General features: G+C 38.4%; 1 protein-coding gene across 2 annotated transcripts in view; it reads right to left on the bottom strand.

The window, feature by feature from the left end:
• Positions 1-22,410, bottom strand: part of NCKAP5 (NCK associated protein 5) — a 278,701-nt gene that overhangs the window by 38,815 nt on the left and 217,476 nt on the right. For both annotated transcript variants that reach the window (XM_088059072.1, XM_088059071.1), the window contains 4 exons: positions 21,006-21,194; positions 16,677-20,542; positions 15,801-15,978; positions 11,610-11,688 (listed from right to left, as the gene is read on the bottom strand). In XM_088059072.1, coding sequence (XP_087915198.1) covers positions 11,610-11,688; positions 15,801-15,978; positions 16,677-20,542; positions 21,006-21,194 — 4,312 coding nt within the window. The remainder of the gene's footprint in view (positions 1-11,609; positions 11,689-15,800; positions 15,979-16,676; positions 20,543-21,005; positions 21,195-22,410) is intronic.

Genomic DNA, 22,410 nt, shown 5'->3' with positions numbered 1-22,410 from the left:
AGTGTTCAAAATTTAAAAACCCAATGTCTGCCCAAGGTAAAAGAGCCCTAAATTCCATGGATAGTGCATTGGTGGCATGGGATTATTTCCAACATATGTTAGGGAACTATAAATGGGAAGAGGACTGTGTTGTGTATTTTCAAGTGATGGAACCTCATTCATGGCTACTTCAATCTGGGATTACAATTTCTGACTATTTATAATAACAATAAACTAAATAAATACAGACTTCACCAAATTATACAGTGATCTATTTTTTTCTTAGTACACTTTATTTTGCAAACCCCACAAACTTCAATATAACATTTATCCAATAAATTTTGAGTTGTCTTCACAGTTTTCCATGACTACAATCCCATCTGAAGTGTATTTTCTGAGTTGAAACAGATAATTGCTGCCTCATTTTAATTCCAGTCCCATCTTAAAATACATTTCTACTAGTAAGTCAGAAGATTAGTTTTAATTATTAGAGAATACTAATGATCTTGTACTTCAATTTAGCAGTTATCTATGGACTTTTTTTTTTAACAAGTGCTTCCTATTTTCCTCCAGGCATTTAGATCTTGTTCCTGCATGCTTGTAATGGTGGCAAGCTATGTGGAACAGGGTTGTTAAAGAGGACAAAATGAGCTGGAGAAAGAACTTGGATAATTTTTTTTAATTTGTTACTTTACACCTCCAATGTCTATTAAATTCAAGGGTCTATGTGCAGTTTTCCAGCTGGGGAAGTCCCACAGCCAATGGCACCTGAAATTACCTCTCTTTTATTATGTTGTTATATTTTCTTTCCAAAAATCTACTCACTGTTCTCAGGAGACATGATATTAGGAATAGATATTATTTTAGTCCAACTAGAAAAGAGATATTGAGACTTATAATTCGTTTGAAGAGCAGCTTGAAGCTCTGTGTAAAAGGTAATTAAATGAAGACTGGTGCAGCCTAGCTGTCAATGAGGCCAGCCTAGAAATTCCTCGGGGAGCTATTTCTCTTTTCTGGTTGTGTATCCCCCTTTGGCTCTACATTGCCAATCAGCCTCACAACTTTGCAACTATCTTTGAGAAAGTTATAGATGAGTAACGGCTGAGAAGAAGAAGTCCTCACATCTCAAGCAAGGTGTGAATCCAAGGTAAGCAACAGGTCTGCTGCAATGCAGGAATGTAGCTTTCCCAGGATTTTTCACTGAGCAAAGCCTTCTGTTTCCCTTAGAACCCTGAAATGTGGAGGTTGGGAGCCAGCAATCTCAGGATTTTGCACAATCTCAGGAATTGCAAGGTCTCAGGAACATCTTCCTGAGGATGGCTCATTCGAGGTGAGGATAGATGCTCTCCTTCTAACAGGAAAGACACATCCCACCTCTCAGAAATCCTGCCTGCAAATAGCAAAGCCCAACACAGGATGGTTTGTTATTTACCCAGGTGCTAAGGGCTGCCTCAGCCATGCCTTCTCCATGTAACCACAGGCCGTTATCTCTCCACTTTATGCCCCAGTTCTTCACACTAAAACAGTAATCCCACTTCTCCATCACTGGAATGCTGCCATGAGGATAAAGAACGCAATTGTTTGGCAGTCAGAGCACAACTAACCTGCAATCCCTGCCATGAATAATGCCTGTGCAGAGATACCTCCACTCAGCTTTTCTGGAGGCTGTTCAGGAATTAACAGCAAGCTGCAAAACACTTACAAGAAGCATTAAGATTGGGGGTTTGCTGGCATTATTAGAGGCAGCTGGTTTATTTTAAGAATTACTGCATTAACCACAGTTAGAGAAGTGAAGAGGTCACACTCAGCATCTCAGAGACAGGGGCTGCACACAGTGCCCAGGGGAGCATTTGGCTGTTCCAAGCAGGGCTTCTGCTCACTGATGACTGCGCTGGAGGCATTCAAGGATAACGGGATGGAAGCACTGATTTACTTGCTGTTAAGCAACTCTCTTATAAATTGGAGTTTGGTTTCACTCACACTGAGATATTTCCTTTGATTTTCTATTCCCAACAGATAGGACTAGGGATAGTGCTTTAAGCAAAAATGCTGTCTCTGGTAAACATGGACCAGTTTCTAAGTGCATAGGAAGCTCTGGGTTTTGCAAATGCACTAGAGAACGTACTGTATTTATTCTGTAACATCACTGCTTTTTGTTTGTTAGTAAAAAAAAATACTGAAATTAAAGCCACATGAATATTAAATGAAGCTTTAAATAATTTATTTTTAGTTTTTCCCTGCAGATGGCTTTACTTAAGGGTACTGCTAACAACCACTTAAAATATACATGCACACCTGAAAAAAACTGATTTTATTTCTCAATTAATGAAATCTTATTAACAGAGTGAGTGCACAAAGCTTTAAGTAACTTTTAGATGCACTATAATTCTTCCATTCTGGTACCCAAGTTCAGCTACTCCAAACAATGTGAATCAATGTAGAACTAACTGCAGGCAAGCAGGAGCAGGTAAGAAACCATCATGATTTGAAGCCAGAAGAAAGAACTCAGAATTTTTTTCAGGAGTTCAGTTTTTTGCAAAAAATGCATGCCACGTTATGTGGTGCTGCCAAAACACTATTAGGATGGCAGCTTTGAAACAACATACTGCACCTCTGCTTGTTAAAGAAAGGAAATAAAGAAATTCACTGTAAATATATTGCTTGATTTCCTTTTCTTTTCCTAACAGTGAACTGTCCAAACACTGAGAAATTGAGTTAATCTAGTATTAAAAACCATGCACTAATTGTATAGGTATTATTTCTCTATTAGAATGATTTTTTTTGGAAAGTCTGTTTTCTGTGATCTCCAGTGATGACTAATTGCATAATCATGTCAACCATTCAGGTGTCAGACTGAAGACATGAATCAAAGCTCAAACTCAATTAAAAAAACAACAACAAAATTAGGAATAGGTATCCTATCCTCAGAGTGAGAATCTGGAAAGGCATATGCCAATACAGCTCAAACTTAACTGATAAGTCAGGTGAAAATGTATTTTTCAAAAACCTTATACTAGATTTCATTGTAGAAAAGGAGCACAAAGTCCCTGTGAGCATGGATGAAACATGTTTAAAATAACACATCCTCACTGGAAATGCTTTTCAGTTTGCTCAGTTGTACTTCAGGTATATGAATTAATGGGAAATGCATGACTGAAGCTTCATACACACATCCACAGATGGCCCTTGCCAGGAGCAAAAACCCAAAAGTTTCAAACAGAAGGACTCCCAGTGCTATAGAAAACTGGTGTGTGCTATCCTGTAAGAGGTAGGATAATCAGGCACAGTCCTGATTTGAGTGATAAAAATGAATATAGATTGGGCTAGACTGTAAACTACTGTAAATCAACACAACAGCATTAACTTCAGAGTGGCAGAACTTGGCCATCCTGTTTAATTGACATTATAAGCCTGAATGAGACCAGTAGATTCTCAGTATCTTGAATAATAATTAGGCTGTATCCTATATATAATGCATAAAGACACACTCTTCTCATTCTAGTAATAAAATTTGGTATTTCTGGGAGAGTAGATGTAATGACAAAGAAGGAAATTAACAGCAAATCACTGTGGCTAATAAGGAAGTGTTGATCCAAAATATTAATTCTCTCCACAGAGTGAATAGAAGCTAGAAAGTAGGCTGCAGCAGAGCTGTAGAATTGGCAATTAGACAAATGCTATGTGTAGTATCTTTAAAGTACAAAGGAATGATTTGTCTTTGCCAGACTGTGAAGAAGGTAAGCTGACATAAATTAGAAGACATTAACGGATGTTAGTTTCTTATTATTCACGTTGGCAAGGTTCTCCATCATCTTCATGAAAATACAAGTATCAACTAGAAAAATGCACAGAAAGTTTCACTCTTATCATAGGATCCTCCAGACCATTACTTCAAAATCAATCCCTCCAGCAATGCTCAAATGCCAAACAAGTCAAGAACCCAGCACAGCTGACACGATTCCTATCCTGTTCCTATCCTATTCTAGCACTACTCCTGTTCCTAGCACTATTCTAGTGCTGCAAACACACATAATGCCATTCCTCTGTCAGCTGTCTGCTCTGCAGTGTAGCTTGTTCACCTTCTCACCCATGCAAAAACCACACAAAAAAAGCAGTCACTTATTTTAATAAAGTTCCCCTGAGAATATGCAGTATTCAACTCAGTAGAAGGAAAGGATATTTAGTCAGCTTCATGCACCAGTGTGAGTATTTCTGATGAGCAAGATCTGGAATGATAATTAAGGCTGTTGCACACTGCCCTGGAAGGCCACTCAACAGCAGGAACACACCACAGCACAAATATTGCAGCATAACAACATGGGACTGCTAAATGTTGTGTAAAATCTCCCAAAGAAGTGGCACACTGGCCAGGGACAGATGTAGAACAATATCCTTTTTAAAGATTTTAAAAACTTGACTGATGAGGTCCCTGAGCAGGACTTCCAACCTAAGGGGATGTTTCTACACACAGGACAGTCAGTTGTTCTTGCAATGCCTACTAGTTATTAAATCAGATTTCCCACCAGTGATGACTCATTTTAGCTGCTCTGGTAACAGCCACAGGTCATTTCAATGGTGTTGAAGGATCAGAAAATGAAGATTTTGGAGTACAAAAGGGGCAGAATCGTGCTTGATAATTGCATGGAAATGTAAATGATTTGGGGATCTTACATGGAGGCAGCAAATGGCATAAATTTAGGGACTGACTGAGGTATTTTGATAAGTCAAAGTACAAATGGAACTGCTTTTTATCCAGATAATCTCAGTTCTGCTTTTGCACTTTCAAATGTGCCTCCTGTCTGCACAGTAACACCATGCTAGATAAGATTGTGATGGTCTCCCACATCTTTTAGGACACTTGTGGCACTAGATTTTAAGGTTTTTTAGTTTTATTTTGATATTTTCTTTTTAATGAACAAGTTTGGATCCCAGCATTGCTGGAGGCAAAAAATTTACTTTATATTTATCAATTCATCATTGTTCTAGCAGTTGAACCTAGCCCTTTGGATTAAGAGCCATTCTGGAAGCTGGTTAGATACAGCAGTGAGCAGGTTTTTAAGTTGCCTGCTGTGCTGAACTCCCATTTCAAGGCTCTAGCACACTTGCTAAACAATGCAGCCAGCACCTACAGACCTAACACCAGCCTCTCATCTTCCACACACACACACAGGGCTTGGGAAAACAGCTTTGATACGATGTGCAAATAAATCCATGCATACTTGCACCATTGCTCATACAGAGGGTTCATGAAAAATCTAATACCTTATCACAACTTGTGTCAAAATGGAACATTTTGCAGATGTGAAATAAGAACAGATCCAGGCTGGAAATGGATTCAGTGGTAACTGGTTTTGCTTGATGACTTTTATAGACAGAAACCTCATGTGTAAAGACTTCTAGACATTCCACAGCTTTGCTGAGTGGTGATGGGGAAGAAAAAGCAAACAATTTTCCTTTTTCTGCAAATGTGTAAATGAAATATTCAGCTGCGATATCAGTCATGATTGCTAAATGGTTTTTAACTTCTATCAATGGCCTGATGAAAGGAATTAATGCTGACAGTGATAAAGTGTTTTCTCAGGCATTGAGACTTCATGACAAGAGAGGATTTCTTTTGAGGTGAGAAGACATTCTATCAGTTGAATATTGCTCTTCATTACAGACATTGGAGGCACTGAATGATTTGCTGGGCATTTAAGCAAATTGTGGCTTATCCCTTTGCCTCTCCACAGTGATGTGCATCACCTCACTTTACTGAATGCACAGATAAAGAGAGATAAGTTTGCTCACCACCTCTCCTCTCTCACTTATCCTGTTACATTTATCTCAGTAATCCATTACAGACCTCACATAATCTGTCTCCAGGTTTTGAGGGTTCCTTAATGCAAATGTGTTTGCTCAAATATATCAGACTTAATGGACATGCTTTAGGGTGATGCATGTCAAATTTAATGCATTTACCACATTAATCAGGCTTGTTTCCTTCACATTTATTTCAATTCCCCAAGAATGAGAAAACATTAATTTAATAGCTGTTTACTTAGTAACCCAGTAAAAACACCCAGTTTTAGTAGTTTACATAATGGTGGACAAAACCAAATGTTTGGTTTGGCAGAGGGGGGTATCCAGTATTTTTTTTCTCTCATTGTAAACTTGGTATAAGCTTATTGAACAAAATAATATATAGCAGAGGGACTAATCATAATAGCAGAGGGACTGCTATTGTTTTCAGCAAGCTTTGGAATAAGACATTGGATAATTTATATAACTAAGCACTAAGGGTATGTACATTAAATGGCACATTCAGAAATGAAATGTGAAACATAATTTCTCAGTTCCAGTGTTTATCAGATCTAGATTTCAGAAAGAAACCAAGAGGGAAAAAAAAATTAAAGGCAGATGGCACTGGAGCAAGGATGGTTATAAATGGTTATTGTTATTAATACAGAAAGGCTCTGAAGGGTAGTCTGGATTTGTGGGGAGTCCACACAAGCAGTACCACACAAGCAGTGACCACCAGTTTCAAATGATGCAGATGAACAAACATGAGGAGAAAGGTGAGAAAAGAAAATGGATCTATCTGTGGGAAAAACATACATAAGAACCAGGAAGAAAAGAAAAATCAGAAGCAAATTTATCTGGAGCACTTGAAAGAATGCAGGCCCTTCTTATAGAAAAGTCTGCTCATGAAGTGTGTTTTCTTATTGTCATATATATAATTTAATAATATGGCTACTGGGTGCTGAATAAAACAATGTCAGAGTACAAAAGCCAAGGTTATCATCTTTAGTGTTTGATACGTTAATAATTGTAATGCTGACATTTCATTTTAAGTCTAACCCACTTCTATCTGCAAAGTTACATGTTCTACCTTTGCTATCAGTATATCTGTAAAATTGCTATCCAGGAGCTGGCAACTTATCTATAAAACTTTCTGTGAAGGACTTTCTTGGTTTCTATTGAAAATGGAGTTTGATCACTTTGCTGCATATAAAGCTTAAAGGAGGAGATTTTAAAAGACAATGCAACATATAAAATGCTCACTATACTATCTCTCTGGTACATGAAGCATCTAAGGGATTCAACCAAGTGCTCCCTAAAGAAGACAAATCTCAAAAAAGTTTCTTAAAAAATAAAAAAAGTTTCTTCATTTTTCTGACCAGATTGGCTTTAAATTATGCTGCAAAACCCTTCTGAAAGGTTGCTCTTGGAAAGCAGAAAAAAATGATGATAAAGTCTGCCATAAGGCAGATGATTATCAAGAACTTTAATGGATTTGGGCGCTGGGCTACAGCAGAGCTACAAAAGAATCCCTTGACCTCAGTGTGTGTTTTTGTTCTGGCACAAAGCACCAAAGTCTACAGCGCACTTTTAATGTTACTTTGATATTTGGAAGCCCAACCCTCTACCTAGCTAGAGACTTTTCAAAACCCTTTTAAGTCTCTGAAGGCATTTGCTCTGTATTATCTACAAGGTTCCCATTTAACACTGGAGGAATCCATTTAGAGCAACTGAGCTGGACCTCTAATGAAAATTTGACAAATATTAGTTCCAATTCCTTCTTCAAAGTTTCAAGAATTCTGGCTGCATTTATCTCCATAATCTTTGCCTGGCTCTGAATTTCACTTGGAATTCTCCAAACAAACAAGAGGAGTCAATGCACAGTTAGGCAATTTGTGAATCTTTCTACCCTGGATTCTAACCTCAGCCTGCCTCAGGGATTTAACTCCCCACACAACTTCAGTAGCAAGTACTGTGTTCTTCCAGTGGAGCAGGCAGCACCAATAACACCCAGATGTATTTTGAATTCCTATGACAAATTCTACTGTTATCAAGTATTTGCTCTCTAGAGAACCCACAAGAAACTTCAGGTCTATTCAGATTGTTAAAATCTATTTTATTCTTACCAGTGATGTTATTTTGATGAAAAAATCTTCTTGCAGTGGTGCCCCTGATGGCAAAACTTAACAGGCTTTTATTATAAAATGAATCTGGTCTTTTAGCTTGATCAGTGACATAGTAAATATAACATTTGAAACCATAAGCTTTGCAGTTCAATAAAACAATTCCTTCAGATGAACTGCCCAGGTTTCCATGTACTCCCTGAATTTCAGTGCTTTAGACCAGAAGTGTTTGATTCACTTATGTTGCTAAGGATGGAATGTTGCTGGAAACCCACTATGGAAAGTAAACATATTCACACATAGAAATATCTGTGACAAGAAAAGGAACCCTCTTTCTTTTTATTGAAACCTGAGTGTAAATTTTTGAGACTTTCTTTGACACTTCTCATCAGCCTGTTTACACTGAGCTTGTGTTTTGTGTGAAGCTTGAGGAGATCATTAGCAAAAAAGCTTATTCCATGCTGACTTGCTCTTCTAGAAAAATTTCACCCATTTGGGGTAACAGAAAAGGAAACTGGACCCTGAAAAATTATTATCATGCAACTTTCAAACTGAGGTTTGATAAATCACCAAAGTGTTGCTGTCTGAGAAAATGGCACATTCAGTCCTTCCCTTCAGCCTCAGCAAAGATTCATACCAACACTGAAGAATGATATGATTAATTACAACTAAATTTCCTGTTCATTTCAGATATATTCCCAAAAAGAAAACAGCCTGTTAATTTGTGTATACCCAAAATGATTGTTGATGCATACCCTAGTATTCCCATGTGAAGCTGTCTGCAAGAATAAATTCTTCATAATTAGCATTTGTTTGCTCGTGCCGTGAATTCTTGACTTTTCCCTTGAAGCTGTTTATCAATGAAAATTCTGAATACTTTATAATTAATAGAATCACACTTTTTCAGGAGTAGCTGCTAATTTGAAACAGCACTTGAAATATGAAATATTGAACTTTTTAACAAATGCTTTGCTCTTCTCAAGATGTCCAATTATTACATTCTGTATGTAAAGGTGTCATCCTGTAACTGTCTTGTAAGATTTTGGGCCATTGTGACAATGGGGAAATTCAAGACAAATAATGACACTTCTACTCCCTCAGGGGGAGCAGAATTCTTTTTCTTTGTAAAATGAAGATGCATTTTTTTTATGTTTACATGGGAACAGTATTGTCAGGAGCTTGACACATCATCTGTGCATTCAATAAAGGAATTTTATTTATGGGAATACTTGAAGACCTTGCTGTACCTGTCTGAGCTGGGGAGTCTGTCATGACATGGAAGGCAAGTCAACCTTTTCATCCTGTCCTTCCTCTTACTAGGTACTTTAGCATCTTCCACTTCATCCCTCTTTCTAAACTATTTTATTGAAAAGGGCTTGAGGAAGAGCTCTGAGGATGACTGGACTTCAAAGGGATACTCATGGGTCCTTATGTCTGTGGAAGTGGGAGCACTGGCAGCATCCCTGCCAGGGTGTAATGTATTTTAGAAACCTTTCAGAATGGTTTAAATATATTTTGAAGAGCAATGAAGCACAATGGAATGACTGCTTCATATGGAAATGGTTACTTGTTCCTGAGATATACGAGGAGGGAAATTGTATATAACTGGGCATCATTGCTTTCTTTCAACTGAGCAAACCTGAAGAGCCAGCAAAATACTTAAATTGGTTTAGATCACCTACTGACAATTAAAAACCTGGCAACTGGTATTTTACACATTTTTTGATTCATACCCAGGAGTATCTCACTGTTAGAATGTGATGAACCAGAATTGTCTCAGATGACACCTACCTAGGAGACTGTTATTAGTATCTTGTTTATTGGTTAACTGGGCAGGACTGATGTCAGCTTAGTTATTTTAGTGACAGCTACAGAAACACATGCTTTTCCTGCTGCATAAAAAACATTTTCCCTGCTTAATCATAGCCTTTCTACTACACATTCAGTTCTAAGTCTGTTTTGATAAAACCCAGGAGAACAAATGTGTTAAAATACAGCTAAAAACCCACAGTGAACTTTGTTTTCTGGGGAAACAAGGGAGAATGGCCTTAAGCTGATGGAGAGTGGATTTAGGAATTAGTAAGGAATTCTTTACTATAAGGGTGCTGAGACCACAGAACAAGTCACTGAGAGAAGCTGTGGCTGCATAGAGCTTCAGCAGGAAAAAAATAAGTATATTTCTATGAAAACTTTTGTATCAGAAGAATGCCAGAATGCCTATCAAGGAATTTTAAAATCATCTGACAACCTGCTTCATAACCACTATGTTCTGTCAGAGACTCGGATTTGCTGCTTGTGGGAGAAGAAAATATTAATACTCTCAAAAGCCACCAGAACGATATATTGCAGGACCCAATAACAAATAAAATATCAAATTATAACAACTAGTCCTCAGCCACAACAACCAATTACACTGATGAACAACAAGAATGCTCTGGAGTTATTTATGAAAAAAAAAACAAAAACAAACTCTGCAAATAGCTGTTTTGTTGGGTTTTTTCTTCTTTTTCTTATCTAGACTAAAAAATTGAAACATCTCGCATAATTCAAAGTAAAAGTTTTGAGAATTTTTGTGATAGAGGCAAAGTAATTGTTTCAGTATGAGGAAAAATAATTTTGAACAATCTTAGGTGAGTTATTCTCTTCTGGGCAATTTCTGGTAACAGAAAATAAGTCCTTCACACAAAGCACGAGAGGCCTGAATTTCTGTTTGCAGGGCTGGTGACAGAATGCCCTCAGAGCCTTGCACTGTACAAAGTTCTTGTTATTCAGTTGCTGTCTTGGAGCCAGGTTATGGCTGAGTTCTCAGACAGGGAAGAGTTTAGGGATCTTTCCTTCAGGTAACACAGTCAGAGTTTATTTGTCTGAATTTGGGACTGAAAGGGCTGTGCAAATCAATGAAGCATGCAAACATTTTCCTACTGCCCCCAAAGGAAATGTGTTTTGACATGATACCTCTGTTTGGACTTGCTGGGTTGGCAGTACCACTGAAATGAAAGAGATTCTGGCTAGGAAAAAATGGAATCAGCTTTTAACTTTTTAATGAATTTTTTTTTACTGCAGTCTCTATCTACAAAGGGAGCTTGTTAAAGGTGAATTTTTCTTGTTCTGTCAGTTCCTTATATTGGTGACACACTGTTCTAATACAAACCTCAGATTTGTGTTTTGTCCTCCATTGCCTATTAAATATTTTTACATGTACTGAGATTAAAAATTAGTACGTGCCAACCATGAGGAGGGTGGATGGTGCTACCCTTCTGCAGCAAAGGCAACTTCATTTTCAAGAACAGCTTTAAGGTCTTCTGAACCTGAGTACTGTTCCTTGTGGTTTAGTTTATCACAGCAATTACTCTGCTATTTAAATTTTATTCTGAATTTTACTAATTCAAGGCCAGATGACAGAGTTACAGTAAGTCAGTATTATTCCCACTGAAAGTGTCATGCACAACATGTTGTGTTAAGGCACTGTGTGTAACCCACTGTTCTTGTAGGCTGAAATGATCTTTCATAACCAGATCCCAAGGTCTTCCAGGCAAACATTGCATTGACCCACAATTGTAATGGGATGTGCTCATCTCATGCTTTTGATGAAATGTGGCTATCCAGGAGCTAAATGAAGGCTGAAGCTCACATAAGGGGGCAAACAAACAAAGTAATGAGAATTAAACATGTATTTTTGGCAAGAACTGACAGAAATAAAATCCAGTGTAAAATATAATTTTGTACCTATCACATGACTCTGACATGTAGTCCTTGTCATGGTGTCCTCCTCTTCTTCTTGCAGGTTTTCTGTGACTACTTTAGCCTGTACATAGTGCAACAACAAAAGTGAAGAACATCTGTGACTCTGTTTATGTTGCTTCATGACAACTACAGAATGTTTTGCAGAAATAAATCAAAGTTACATGGCAGCTAAGAGTGGAATATATAACCTGTCTTATTCTATGAATGATATCTGACGATAACAACTTTAATTCAAAATCACAATATGCAGCAATGAAAAATACCCTTGGAAGATGCACTTCTTCAAAATAATAACCTGATATATGGTATGGTATCTCTTGAGTTCAGCTTGCAAACACTGAACTGTGGTGTTTTTATTTCCACCTCTGTTCAAAAGCATTTATTAGCTAGACTGAGAGAAAAAAATTCATTTAAGAACACAGTGCACTCTAAGAGCCTGTATGTGGTATTCAAGTTTGTGTAATTCTAATCCCTCAGATATTATGGGTTTTCTCAAAGACATATCTTTGCTCTGTTATTCTGCACTCCTATTTCCCAGGTGTACAGATAATCTGAGTCCCTCCCTAGCACACAGTGAAATCCCCCTCCACCATGTGCCATCAGTGGCCACAATTCAGTTTCAAGGACATATTTTTCTGCCATGCTACATAAATCAAACAGGAATAAAGATACTTCCAGGGTGATGAGAGGAAGAAAGGCAGCACCACAGAAAAAAATTGCTTTCAAAATCTCAGGGATCTTAAATTATTTGCTAATCACTCTCTGCTGTTTTAACTGCTTAGAGAATGCTCACATAATGAGAGCAAATTTTGTAACCTAAACAACTGGAATTTATCATCATTTGCACAACATATCTTTGATCACAATGTAAATCCTACTTGCTGGGTTAAACAAGTAGCCCTGTTGACCTCCTGTGAACAGCCTAAGTACAACACCAAAAACTTGCTCTCTACATTTCTAAAAGTGCATTCAGCATCTCTTAATCCTAGGGATTTGATTACATCTTTTCCTTCTTATGAAATGCCTCTCTTCAGGCTATGGAAAATGAAGAGGCAAGTGCTCATTTGGAATCCAGTTCCAGGTGGAACAGTTTCTCACATTTGCAGAGTGCATGGCCAAGTGCTGCTGTGACATTTCACAATATTGCAATAGATCCCTGGGTGTTCCCCAAACACACAGACTGCACACACAGAGTGCCACACAAAACTCCTGGTGTCTTGGGTTTGCTGCCACATTTCCACCTCACAAAGCGAAGCCCGTGGCTGTTCTAAATCACACAGGGCTGTAATAAAATCACAAAGATGAAATGAAGCAGAGCAGCACAAAAATGATTGTATCTCACCTTAAGCTCCAGCCAAGGACACAAAAAAGTACTGGAGAATGTGGAATATCCTTGGTGTTGGCTAAAGTGTTATGTATTTCTGCTGGCTGGCCTTTAGAGCAAAGTGCTTTTCTGATGAACACTAACGGGAAGTGTATCCCTCTGAAGGTGAATGCACAAGGCCACCATTGGTAGAACATTGCTTTTTCCATAAATTCAGTGGAAGACCAGCAATAACATTCTTTGCATGAACAGAAATCGGAGGTAATCGGTGCATATGTTATGGTGTAATAGTGCCTCAAGCCTTTACCTGGCACATCATAAGAAAAGTGATTTAATCATCAAAAATTAAATAGCTTTTAAAGGAAAAAATCTTGCTAGAAAATTAATGTTAGAAACTGTTCTGGCCAGGATTTAACGCAGCAGTATATATCTGATAAGCAGTTTGGAAATACAGCGGCTTCTGCACTGAATGGTATGACTGAGTGCACTTTGCATTGTTCAGAAAAGAAAAGAAATCTTCCTGGTCTAGGGCTTTTCAAAAGATTTATGCTGTTTTCTCCAAAAGCATTAATTTTGTCTTTTTATGAGCAAAAAAAATGCACAACAGGCCATTCTACTGCATGTGACTGCTTTCAGTCACAGCTATCTCCCAGCTCTATGCAATATAGCTTCAAAGTAAGCAGACACAAAAGAATAACTGGAAATGATAGTAATAAGATTCATGAACTTTGAATTTAAAGACTCTTCTTTTAGAAGTTTGGAGGACAAGATGAAACACCACATATTGAGGAATCAAGGTATATCTCTTTCATAACTTAGCATTAATAACTGTAAGTACATTTTAAATCTCATTATTCTAGATGTCATCAGTCTTTTGGCACTAGATATTTCTATCAGGAATTAAGTGCCACAGAAAACACAGTAAGAAACTCAAAAAAATGAAACATATAAATGTAACTTAATCTTCAAAAACCATACAAAAATATTTTGTTTCCCTGCTAAGAAAAGAGTGTATGGTGTAGCAGAAGTAATGCCTTTTCACCATGACTAACATGTCCTTAAAAATTAAATAGTATAATTAGCATTTCTTCATTATTTATGTACATTAAGGACAATCTCTGTGGTTCCCTCATAAAGCGAAGTGTGTTTCTTTAAGATATACTTAAAACACTATTATTGCAGCATTTACAAAGACTTCACAAATTGACAGACAAAAAGCACAGCATATTGAAGCATTAGAAAATAATAAGTTAGAAAGAAATTGTAGAAGCAATGTGTAGAGTTTTCCGTACTTCTGTACAGTGAAGATATACCCTAAGCTGTCAGGACCATATTAAATGGGGCATAGTTAAACTGAGTGGCTCTGATAAGGGGCTCTGCTTTGCTATCTGAGTTCTAGATCAGTTGGATTGAATTTCCTGCATATTGCACATTTCCAGACTTTCATTCTCTCTCTTTCCTTTCAGTGACACTACAAGGACAGCCTTAGATATGCTTATAATTTGTGGTTTTATAATGCAGGAGACATCTACATTTTCAAAGAGATGATACCAGAGGAGTCAGGAGGAAAGTTTTCAAACACATTCATTTTGCATATGTTCCTTGTAAGTTTTAAAATAAATGACCTTGCAGATGTTCTCAGTGAAGATGTCTGTATTAAAGTAAAAAAAGAAAAAAAGAAAAAAAATTTGCCTGAATTTGAAACTAGGTATGGAATGCCTCAACCTCAAGCATCCTCAACATCAGCCCTAAGCTAAGAGTTTTTTCAGTTCCCATTACAAAGTTTTTTACAATGTTCCCAAAGAATTTGTGGTTCAGATTCCCCCAGATGAAATTGTTGTATGTGCTGCATTTCAGTAACTCAGTTCTATCAGAACAACAAAAGTAACAGCCTCAGCTTCAGAGTAAGGATTACATTTGGCACAAGTTTCCAGGCTGTTTGTTAAAATTGTGGTTATGGTTAATAATCATAATAATAATATGGATAAGACAGCTATCTCAGGAATGAGGCAAGAATGTTATAGGGTTACATAATTCTGTTCTTCTGCTTCAAACATCATGGGAAAGGCCCATGCTAGGCAAGACATTGCTCATTAAATTCTAAGGTTAATTAAGTAAGTTCCACTAGGAAGGGCACCCCTCCAGCCTGACTTTAGGTTACAATCTTAGATTCTGTGTGAACACTTCTCAATGCACTAAGTTAGTCCAGAACCAGACTCTAGCAGCTAACATAAAATAGGATAATTTTTCTTCTACATCACAACATTCCTCTTCTGAGTAAATTAAATTATCAGGTACAGTTAGTACCTTACTGAAGTATAAAACTAACTACAGGCCATTAACAGGGAGATTTTTAATAACACAAAGTGAGACACAGGTCCAATGTATGCTTTTGCTTTTGAACATTCCCTCTTAAGTGACAGATATTTCCAGATGTGGTCAAATAATTTGCCCTTTCCACATCAGCAGTGCACTTTTTTGGTTTAATGACTTCTGCAATGTTAGGAGGAGTGTTCAATACTGGTATGCAATTTTCAGGGAAAGGGGAAAAAATAAAAAAGAAAATAGTCCTATTATTTCACTCTACTGCAGTATGATTATAGCATCATTGTGCATGTATCTTCAGTGGAATTGAATTGCCAGCAGAAGCAGTAGAATCTTCATGACTATCTGTATAATGTGGCCTGTAGCTAAGCTGCCAACTTTTGTATTAATTCACAATCCTCTAGCTACACAAAATCTATCTTATATATAAACAGTTATTATCCTGTTTGCCTGCAATGGCACTAAGAAACACATCCAGCAGTTAAAAAGAAGATAATAATGTTTTCATGTACTGCAGCACTTACCAGGGTCTGATTCTGCATTTCCATATCAGCTTTTGTGTTGCTGTTTTTCCTGTGGTTTCCTTGAGAGCTGATAGAGTTGCCGTGAAGAGAGGAGCCCTGAGAGCTGCCCTTCGACACACTCCTGTAGGAAACATTATTTGATCCACTTTCTGTCTGCTGAGCTGCTTTCTTATCAACTCTGCAGGTAGAGAGTGATTCCTCTGATAAATTGCATTGCCCTTCTTCAATCACTCTACTTTCCCATTCCTTTAATGTTTAAAGTAACCTCTCTGTATCTTTCTGTCTCTAGACCTTTGAGTGATAAATGTTTCTAACTAGCCTTGATCAAACCTGTCACTTGCAATTTCAGGTAGTATATCAATTTAGCCTTTCACGTGTGATGATTTATATTATATTTGGGACTGCTGTGGGGCAAATGTGAAAACACAATACACCAATTGCTAAGTTCTTCTGTGACCAAAGGTTGTGATAGCTGGAAAGGTAATTAATTCTGACAAGTTACCAAATATGTGTTTTCTGGTTATAGTACAGGAAGATGGAATACATTGAAACATGTGCCTAATTACCCTCTATCTTTACACACCATCTGCCTAGATTCTTGATTTCTGGAATAATTTAAATTATCAGCTTGGATGTAACTCGCCTATCTTTAATTTCAAAGACCAATGGTTTGGTTAACAAAGTAACATGAACACAATTATCATCTCATCATTAATGTTTTGTTGTTTGTTTTTTTTTTCCTGTAGAGATTAAAGTCCCAGCTGAGTACCTATTTGCTACTGTGCATCCTTAGCACAAAAAGAACATTAATTGAACTTCACATCTGTAAAGCTACATGGACATCAACACACCCCAAACTGTGTTCTGGAGTTTTACCTGTTTAAAAGCTCTCTCATAAAGCTGTCTTTTGGTGAATAGGCAGCTGTGGTAGAACCTCTGACTTGTTCACACTCAATTTCACCAGGAAGCTCTTGGGAAGGTTTCATAATTTTGCTCTCCATGGCTAAAATATCACCATCCTCTGTTTTCCTGTTAATCTCATTTTCCATTTCACAGTGTTGTTCAGTTTTCTTCTTTTCTTTTCTTCTCTCTAATTTTGCCTGCTTAATTCCAAATCCTGAAACTTTTGTGTCCTTTTTTTCCACCTTAGTTTTAGGAACATCCGTCTTCCTGCTACTCAGTGCTGGGAGCTTACTCTTCCGGAAGCCAAACCAACTGGCTATGGAAGGCCCAGTCTTTTGTTTAGTCTCCACAGTGGGGGATTTGGTTTGTCCCTGACCCTTTTGCACATTTTCTTGAATGCATAACATGACTTTCTCCTCTATTGTAGGTTGCAGAGATGGTGAACTCAATAGATCATTAACCTTCTCAGAGGTTTCTGCTAATTTTAAAGACATTTGCTGTCTTCGTGACTTTGTTGTTTCCGGTTTATGAGGACACTTTACTCCATCAAAGCTTTGGAATGACAAAATTTGTTTGGAAGATACAGTAGCTGAGGCTTCTGACTCCAATTCTGCTGACAGAACACTTTTTTTACCTAGAGCTTCATGCTTAAAGCTTTCAGCGCTTTTCTCACTCTGCACAGATAGACTGCGTGCATCTTTCTGAGAAAACAGTTTGCTTCCATCACACTTTGAAGCACTGTGAAACTGGTCTACTTTTGGAGATGATCTGAAGGGTAATTTGCTTGGGCTTCCATGCTGGCTATTGCAACTACTCATATTTCCAAGAGAGACTTGTCTAGGATAAGGATTTTCTGTGGGTTTAGTAGAACATAAAAGAGCCTCTGGTGCCACTGCTGTCCCAGGAGTAGCCTTGATTTGAAGCCCTTCCATGGCTGAGTTCTGCCTTGTTAGAGAATTCCCTCTGTCAGAAGTGTTTGTAATAATCTGAGTCCGTACTTTCCCAAGACCTTCTGCCACAGGGGCAGATGGCTTCTCCCCCGTGTGAACGCTGAAACTCTGACTACGAGCTTTCGCTCCATTCATGCCCAGAGCTGGCTTCAAGTGCGACTTGTTGCTAGAAGAAACAGACCTCTTAACAAATTTGTTTTCTAATCCATCTCCTCTGTCTACCACCAAGTTGCAGCTTTCATGTGAATGAGCTGATGCTGCATCCATACTAAATTCCACAGCACAATTATTTTTAACTTCAGCATCAGACTTGGAGTCCTTTAATTCCGTGCCCGTTGCACCTTTGGTGGTTACACACACAGACTCACTTTGCTTGTACTTCCTGGGACTCACATTACTTTTGGAAGCTGCATTTATACTGTCTTTTTCCTGTTTCCCCGGTACTGTCGAGCTCTTGCGGAGAAGCTGGGGAGATTTGACAAATAACTTCAGTCCTACAGGGAGACGGGTTTTCATTCCTCTCTCGTTAGAGTTTTGAGAGGCATGTGCAGCATCACCGGCATGAAGCAGCGTCGATGGGAAATTGTTTACCTGAGATAGCAAAGGCTCACTTGTGCTCGTCGTATGACATTGAGGAATTGTGGGCAGAATGTTTGGCATCTCTTGTAGCTGATCCAACCCACTGTCACTGGAAATATTGTTTTTGCTGGAATATGTGTCTTGTGAAGGAGTTGTTTCCAGTGACGGACAGCCTAGAGAAAAGGACCTGGCTGTTTGAAAATCTGTGCTGGAATACTCACGATTCCTGTGGTGACCCACCTGATTAGGGTTTTTTGGGCAGACTTGCTTTGTGGAAGCTTTGGAAAGTCCTTGGCATGCACTGTTGGATTGCTGAGATGTGCATTTATTTTGCATAATTCCTTCTGCATTTTCTTGAAGGTAAGATAATTCAATTTTGGCCCCAGAAGATATATTTTTTGCTTGCATTTCATGACTAGATTGATTATGAAAGCCAGAGTTCACAGTTCCTTTTAATGGAGATGATTTCAGTACATTTTTTGCTGTTTCAGTGGGACCAGCTCCTCCTAACTTTACAGCTAGGGGTGGAGAATTAGCATAATTAGGCCGAATCAACAGGGATGTTGACCTGCCTGGAGGAAGGGGTGGGGATGGAGACCGGGCTTCTACAGTAGCTAAACCACAATGAAAGTCTCTGGTTGGAGGTTCCCCATAGCTGCTGGGCTCGATAAGGTGCTGAGGCAACAGTGGTGATGCTGAGCTCTGACTCTTTGGATACTTTGACCCATCTCCTCTGCCAGGACGTTTCAAGTCAGGCAGGGGGTGGGCAGGGGGCTTTGGAACCTGAAACTCGACTTTTGAATCAAAATGATGAGGTGGGCTTTGAGCCTTTTTGAATCTTGAAAGCTTTACAGGTGGCAGAGCAGGTGATTTCTCAAGGGCTGTGGGCCCCACCGACAGAGCTACAGGTGCCTCCCCACTCTCAGTCATCACAGTTTTTTGGGGAGAAAATTTACCTCTGCTGGGTATTTTAGTTACATTTGGCTTCTGAGTGATTCCTGCATGCACAGTGGAGCTTGAATTTGCCTTGTATGATGCATCATACACTGGCTTCACCAGTTTTTGTCGTGAAGTATTTTGCTGTGTCACTCTTCCGCAGTGTGAAGATTCACCACAGGTCAGGGGGACACCTGTGGAATTTTTTTGTTTTTCTGCATTTTTATTCCCTGTGTTATCTTCAAGAATATTTTTCCCATTTTCATCTTCCTGTCTTTCTAAAGCAGTGTAGTTTCTAGCATTGGGTCCTGGCGGCAAATCAGTTCTTCCCTGAGGTATAAGTTCAGTGTATTCTGCACTGGATGTAGTTTGTGGCTGGTTGATTGAAATCTCATTTCTTGTTACGGTGACAACTCCAGTTTGATGTGAGCTGAATTCAATCGGCTCACCATCCTTAGCATCATATATTACTGTAATGCACTCTTCAGAAGAGGTCTTTTTTATAACCTTCTGTTGTTTAATGAAATTACATGTCTTCAGCCTAATGTCTGTGTGAACAGATATCTGGTTCTCTTCTTTATCAGTAGATACAAACTCAGAATTCTCCGTGACTTTGAGCAAGTCGGAGGTCTTTGTGTACTTCTCAGGAAAGGGAGTTGCTAATAAATCTGAGGGACTTCTCTCATCACTGCTTTCTATATGCAATTCGTCCAAGACTTCATTGTCATCAGTGTCTGAAAGCTGAAAATTAAAGTCCTTCCAGCCCCTATTAGAATGGCCTTGATTTAACTGTAACTCAGGCAGCTTTTCTCTGGTGCATGATTTTACTTCTTCCTGAAATCCACTGACAAAACTCGTCAATTTCTCAGGTCTTTCCTTTGAATTAAAAAATGAACTTCTTTCTGGCAAATGTTTCCTATTAGGATCCCAGTCAAAGAGACTGTCGGAAAGGCTGTGAGTTAACTTGTTACAATAGGTCCTGCAGTCTTTGCTTGGAACTTCCTGCAGCAACAGTAAGGATGAAGAGTTATCATCTGCATCATCATGTGAATCTGAATCATAAGAGAAAGTTTTGTTGTGCTCAATGCAAATACTTCCCATTTCCATTGGCTTACAATGAGTCTGTTCATTATGGCCACCACACTTAATTCCAGGGGAATATATTCCTTCATTGGAGTTCATGCAATCTTTGTAGCCCCATTTTGATATTACTGAAGGTGGTTCAAGTAATATTTTTTTCTCCTGTAATTTTTTCAGCCCTTCTAAGATATGGTTTTCCTTGATACGAGTTGGAGGTAGATCATCTGCAGGACTTGAGAGGTTGCTTGGGAGCGAAGAACCAATGCTTATTCTTTTATCCCATCTCACGGATGACTGTCAAAAGAAAATAAAAATCACTTGTGTTACTCACAAGTGCTGTCAATAGAAGTGTTACCATTTTGGTAAAGAGATAGAGGAGTTGCATAAGGGCATTCCATTCCATTCTTTGCTATTTATAGCAAAGTCCTTTTTTAATAAAGGATTTCACAGTGGTGTGAAGGCTGCAGTGCATTAAAAACCTGTAGGAAAAACAATATGAATGGAAGGATTAAGATAAAGAAGAAGAGCAGTTTGGACTATGAAAGGCAGAATAAATGTCTGAACAAATGAGGAGACTATAAGTAAGCTGGAGTGATAAAGGAATCGCTAAAAAAATTAAAGGGGGTGGTGAAAGTTTAGTGACAAGTGTTTCAATACAAAAGAGAAAAGTAAAAAAATTCTGAAACAGGCAGCTTTTCAATTAATCTTGTTTCAGATTAACTTCAAGTAATACATGAAGAAAATTAATTTGATTTACCCTTTTGCTTGTCTTTCCATCATTCCAAGTGTAGGAGGAACCACTGGAATATTCACTGCAAGCACTTGAGAGGGAGAGTTCACTGCTACTGCAGCTGCTCCGAGGATACAGGCGGCTAGAGCCTGTCATATTTAATTGACTCTGGCATTTCAAGACAGGTATGCTGGATTTCACATTCTGCTGGCATTCCTGAAATATGAGAAGAAATTGAAATATCTTATGGGTAGAAAATGATCATTTAAATTCCCCTTGATTAAGAATGGCAAAGAAAAAGCAAGTAAGCCACTTACGCCTTCCTCTCATGCAATTTAGTGTCTGGTGAATTCAATACAGAGAACTAAATTTAAAATTGCTAGCAATTTCATTTGTCAGGGGGAAAAAAAAATCCACAATCCTCAATGTTTTCTTCTTTATTCTTGGACTAGTATTCTGCTCTTCTTATGGTAAAGATTATTCTGAGTCTATTTGAATTATGCTTCATACATAAGCAGCGTGCGCCAGTAAGATACAGAAAACAAAGTTATAAGAATACAAGTACATCTTGACAACTGCATTATAGCCCCGCAATGTAACAGATGAGGCTGCACAGCCTGGACAAGGTAAATTAATTTAGTGTCCTGAGCAGAATGTCCACTGAGAATGGAATCTCTCCATTACAGTCTAATTTTGGTTTCCTATCTAGTTCAAAGCTTTGTCTAAGAAACTCTCTGACGTAGGACAATCCATCTTTGTGTCGCTCACAGACAGCTGAAGCCTCTTGCTTATGCAATTTATTGACACTTTATGGCTGCCTTTAGTACTTGTGTAGTTATCACCCCTTTCCAAATGCAATTTCAGCTGACTGTGACTAAGTGCCAGCTTTGAGGAAGAGAGTAATGAAGAGTAGATAGCACTTTAGGTAAAATATTAAACCTCTGTAGGAGTAGCTAGGATGCCTTTAATTTGTTTTCAGACTAATACTTTGAGCCTAACAGCACTGGAACTTCTTTAGTGTTAAGTGCTTGCATTCTTCTCTGGTTTCCTTACAGAATCAGACATCATTTTAATTACCAGGAACACCAGACATGACTACATGAAAAGAGGTTGTAATGAGGTGGAGGTCAGTCTCTCCTCTCAGGTAGAAACTGATAGGACAAGAGGAAAAAGCCTCAAGTTGTGCCAGGGGACATTTAGATCAGATATTAGGAAAAATTCCTTCACTAAAAGAGTTAAGCTATGGAGCAGGGAAGTTGTTGAGTCACCATCCCTGGGGGGATTTAAGAGCTGTGTAGATGTGGCACCTGGGGAAATGGTTTAGTGGTGAGATTGACACTGCTGGATTAATGGCTGGACTCAGTGATCTCAAGGGACCTTTCCACCCAGTAGTGGGTGAAAGGCTGGATTTAATGATCTTAATCATAAAGGT

The sequence above is a fragment of the Pseudopodoces humilis genome, chromosome 8 (assembly GCF_049639895.1).
Source record: "Pseudopodoces humilis isolate 2021_Gansu_Grassland_sample_001 chromosome 8, ASM4963989v1, whole genome shotgun sequence".
NCBI lineage: Eukaryota > Metazoa > Chordata > Aves > Passeriformes > Paridae > Pseudopodoces > Pseudopodoces humilis.
This window is presented reverse-complemented; position numbering and strand designations above follow the sequence as displayed.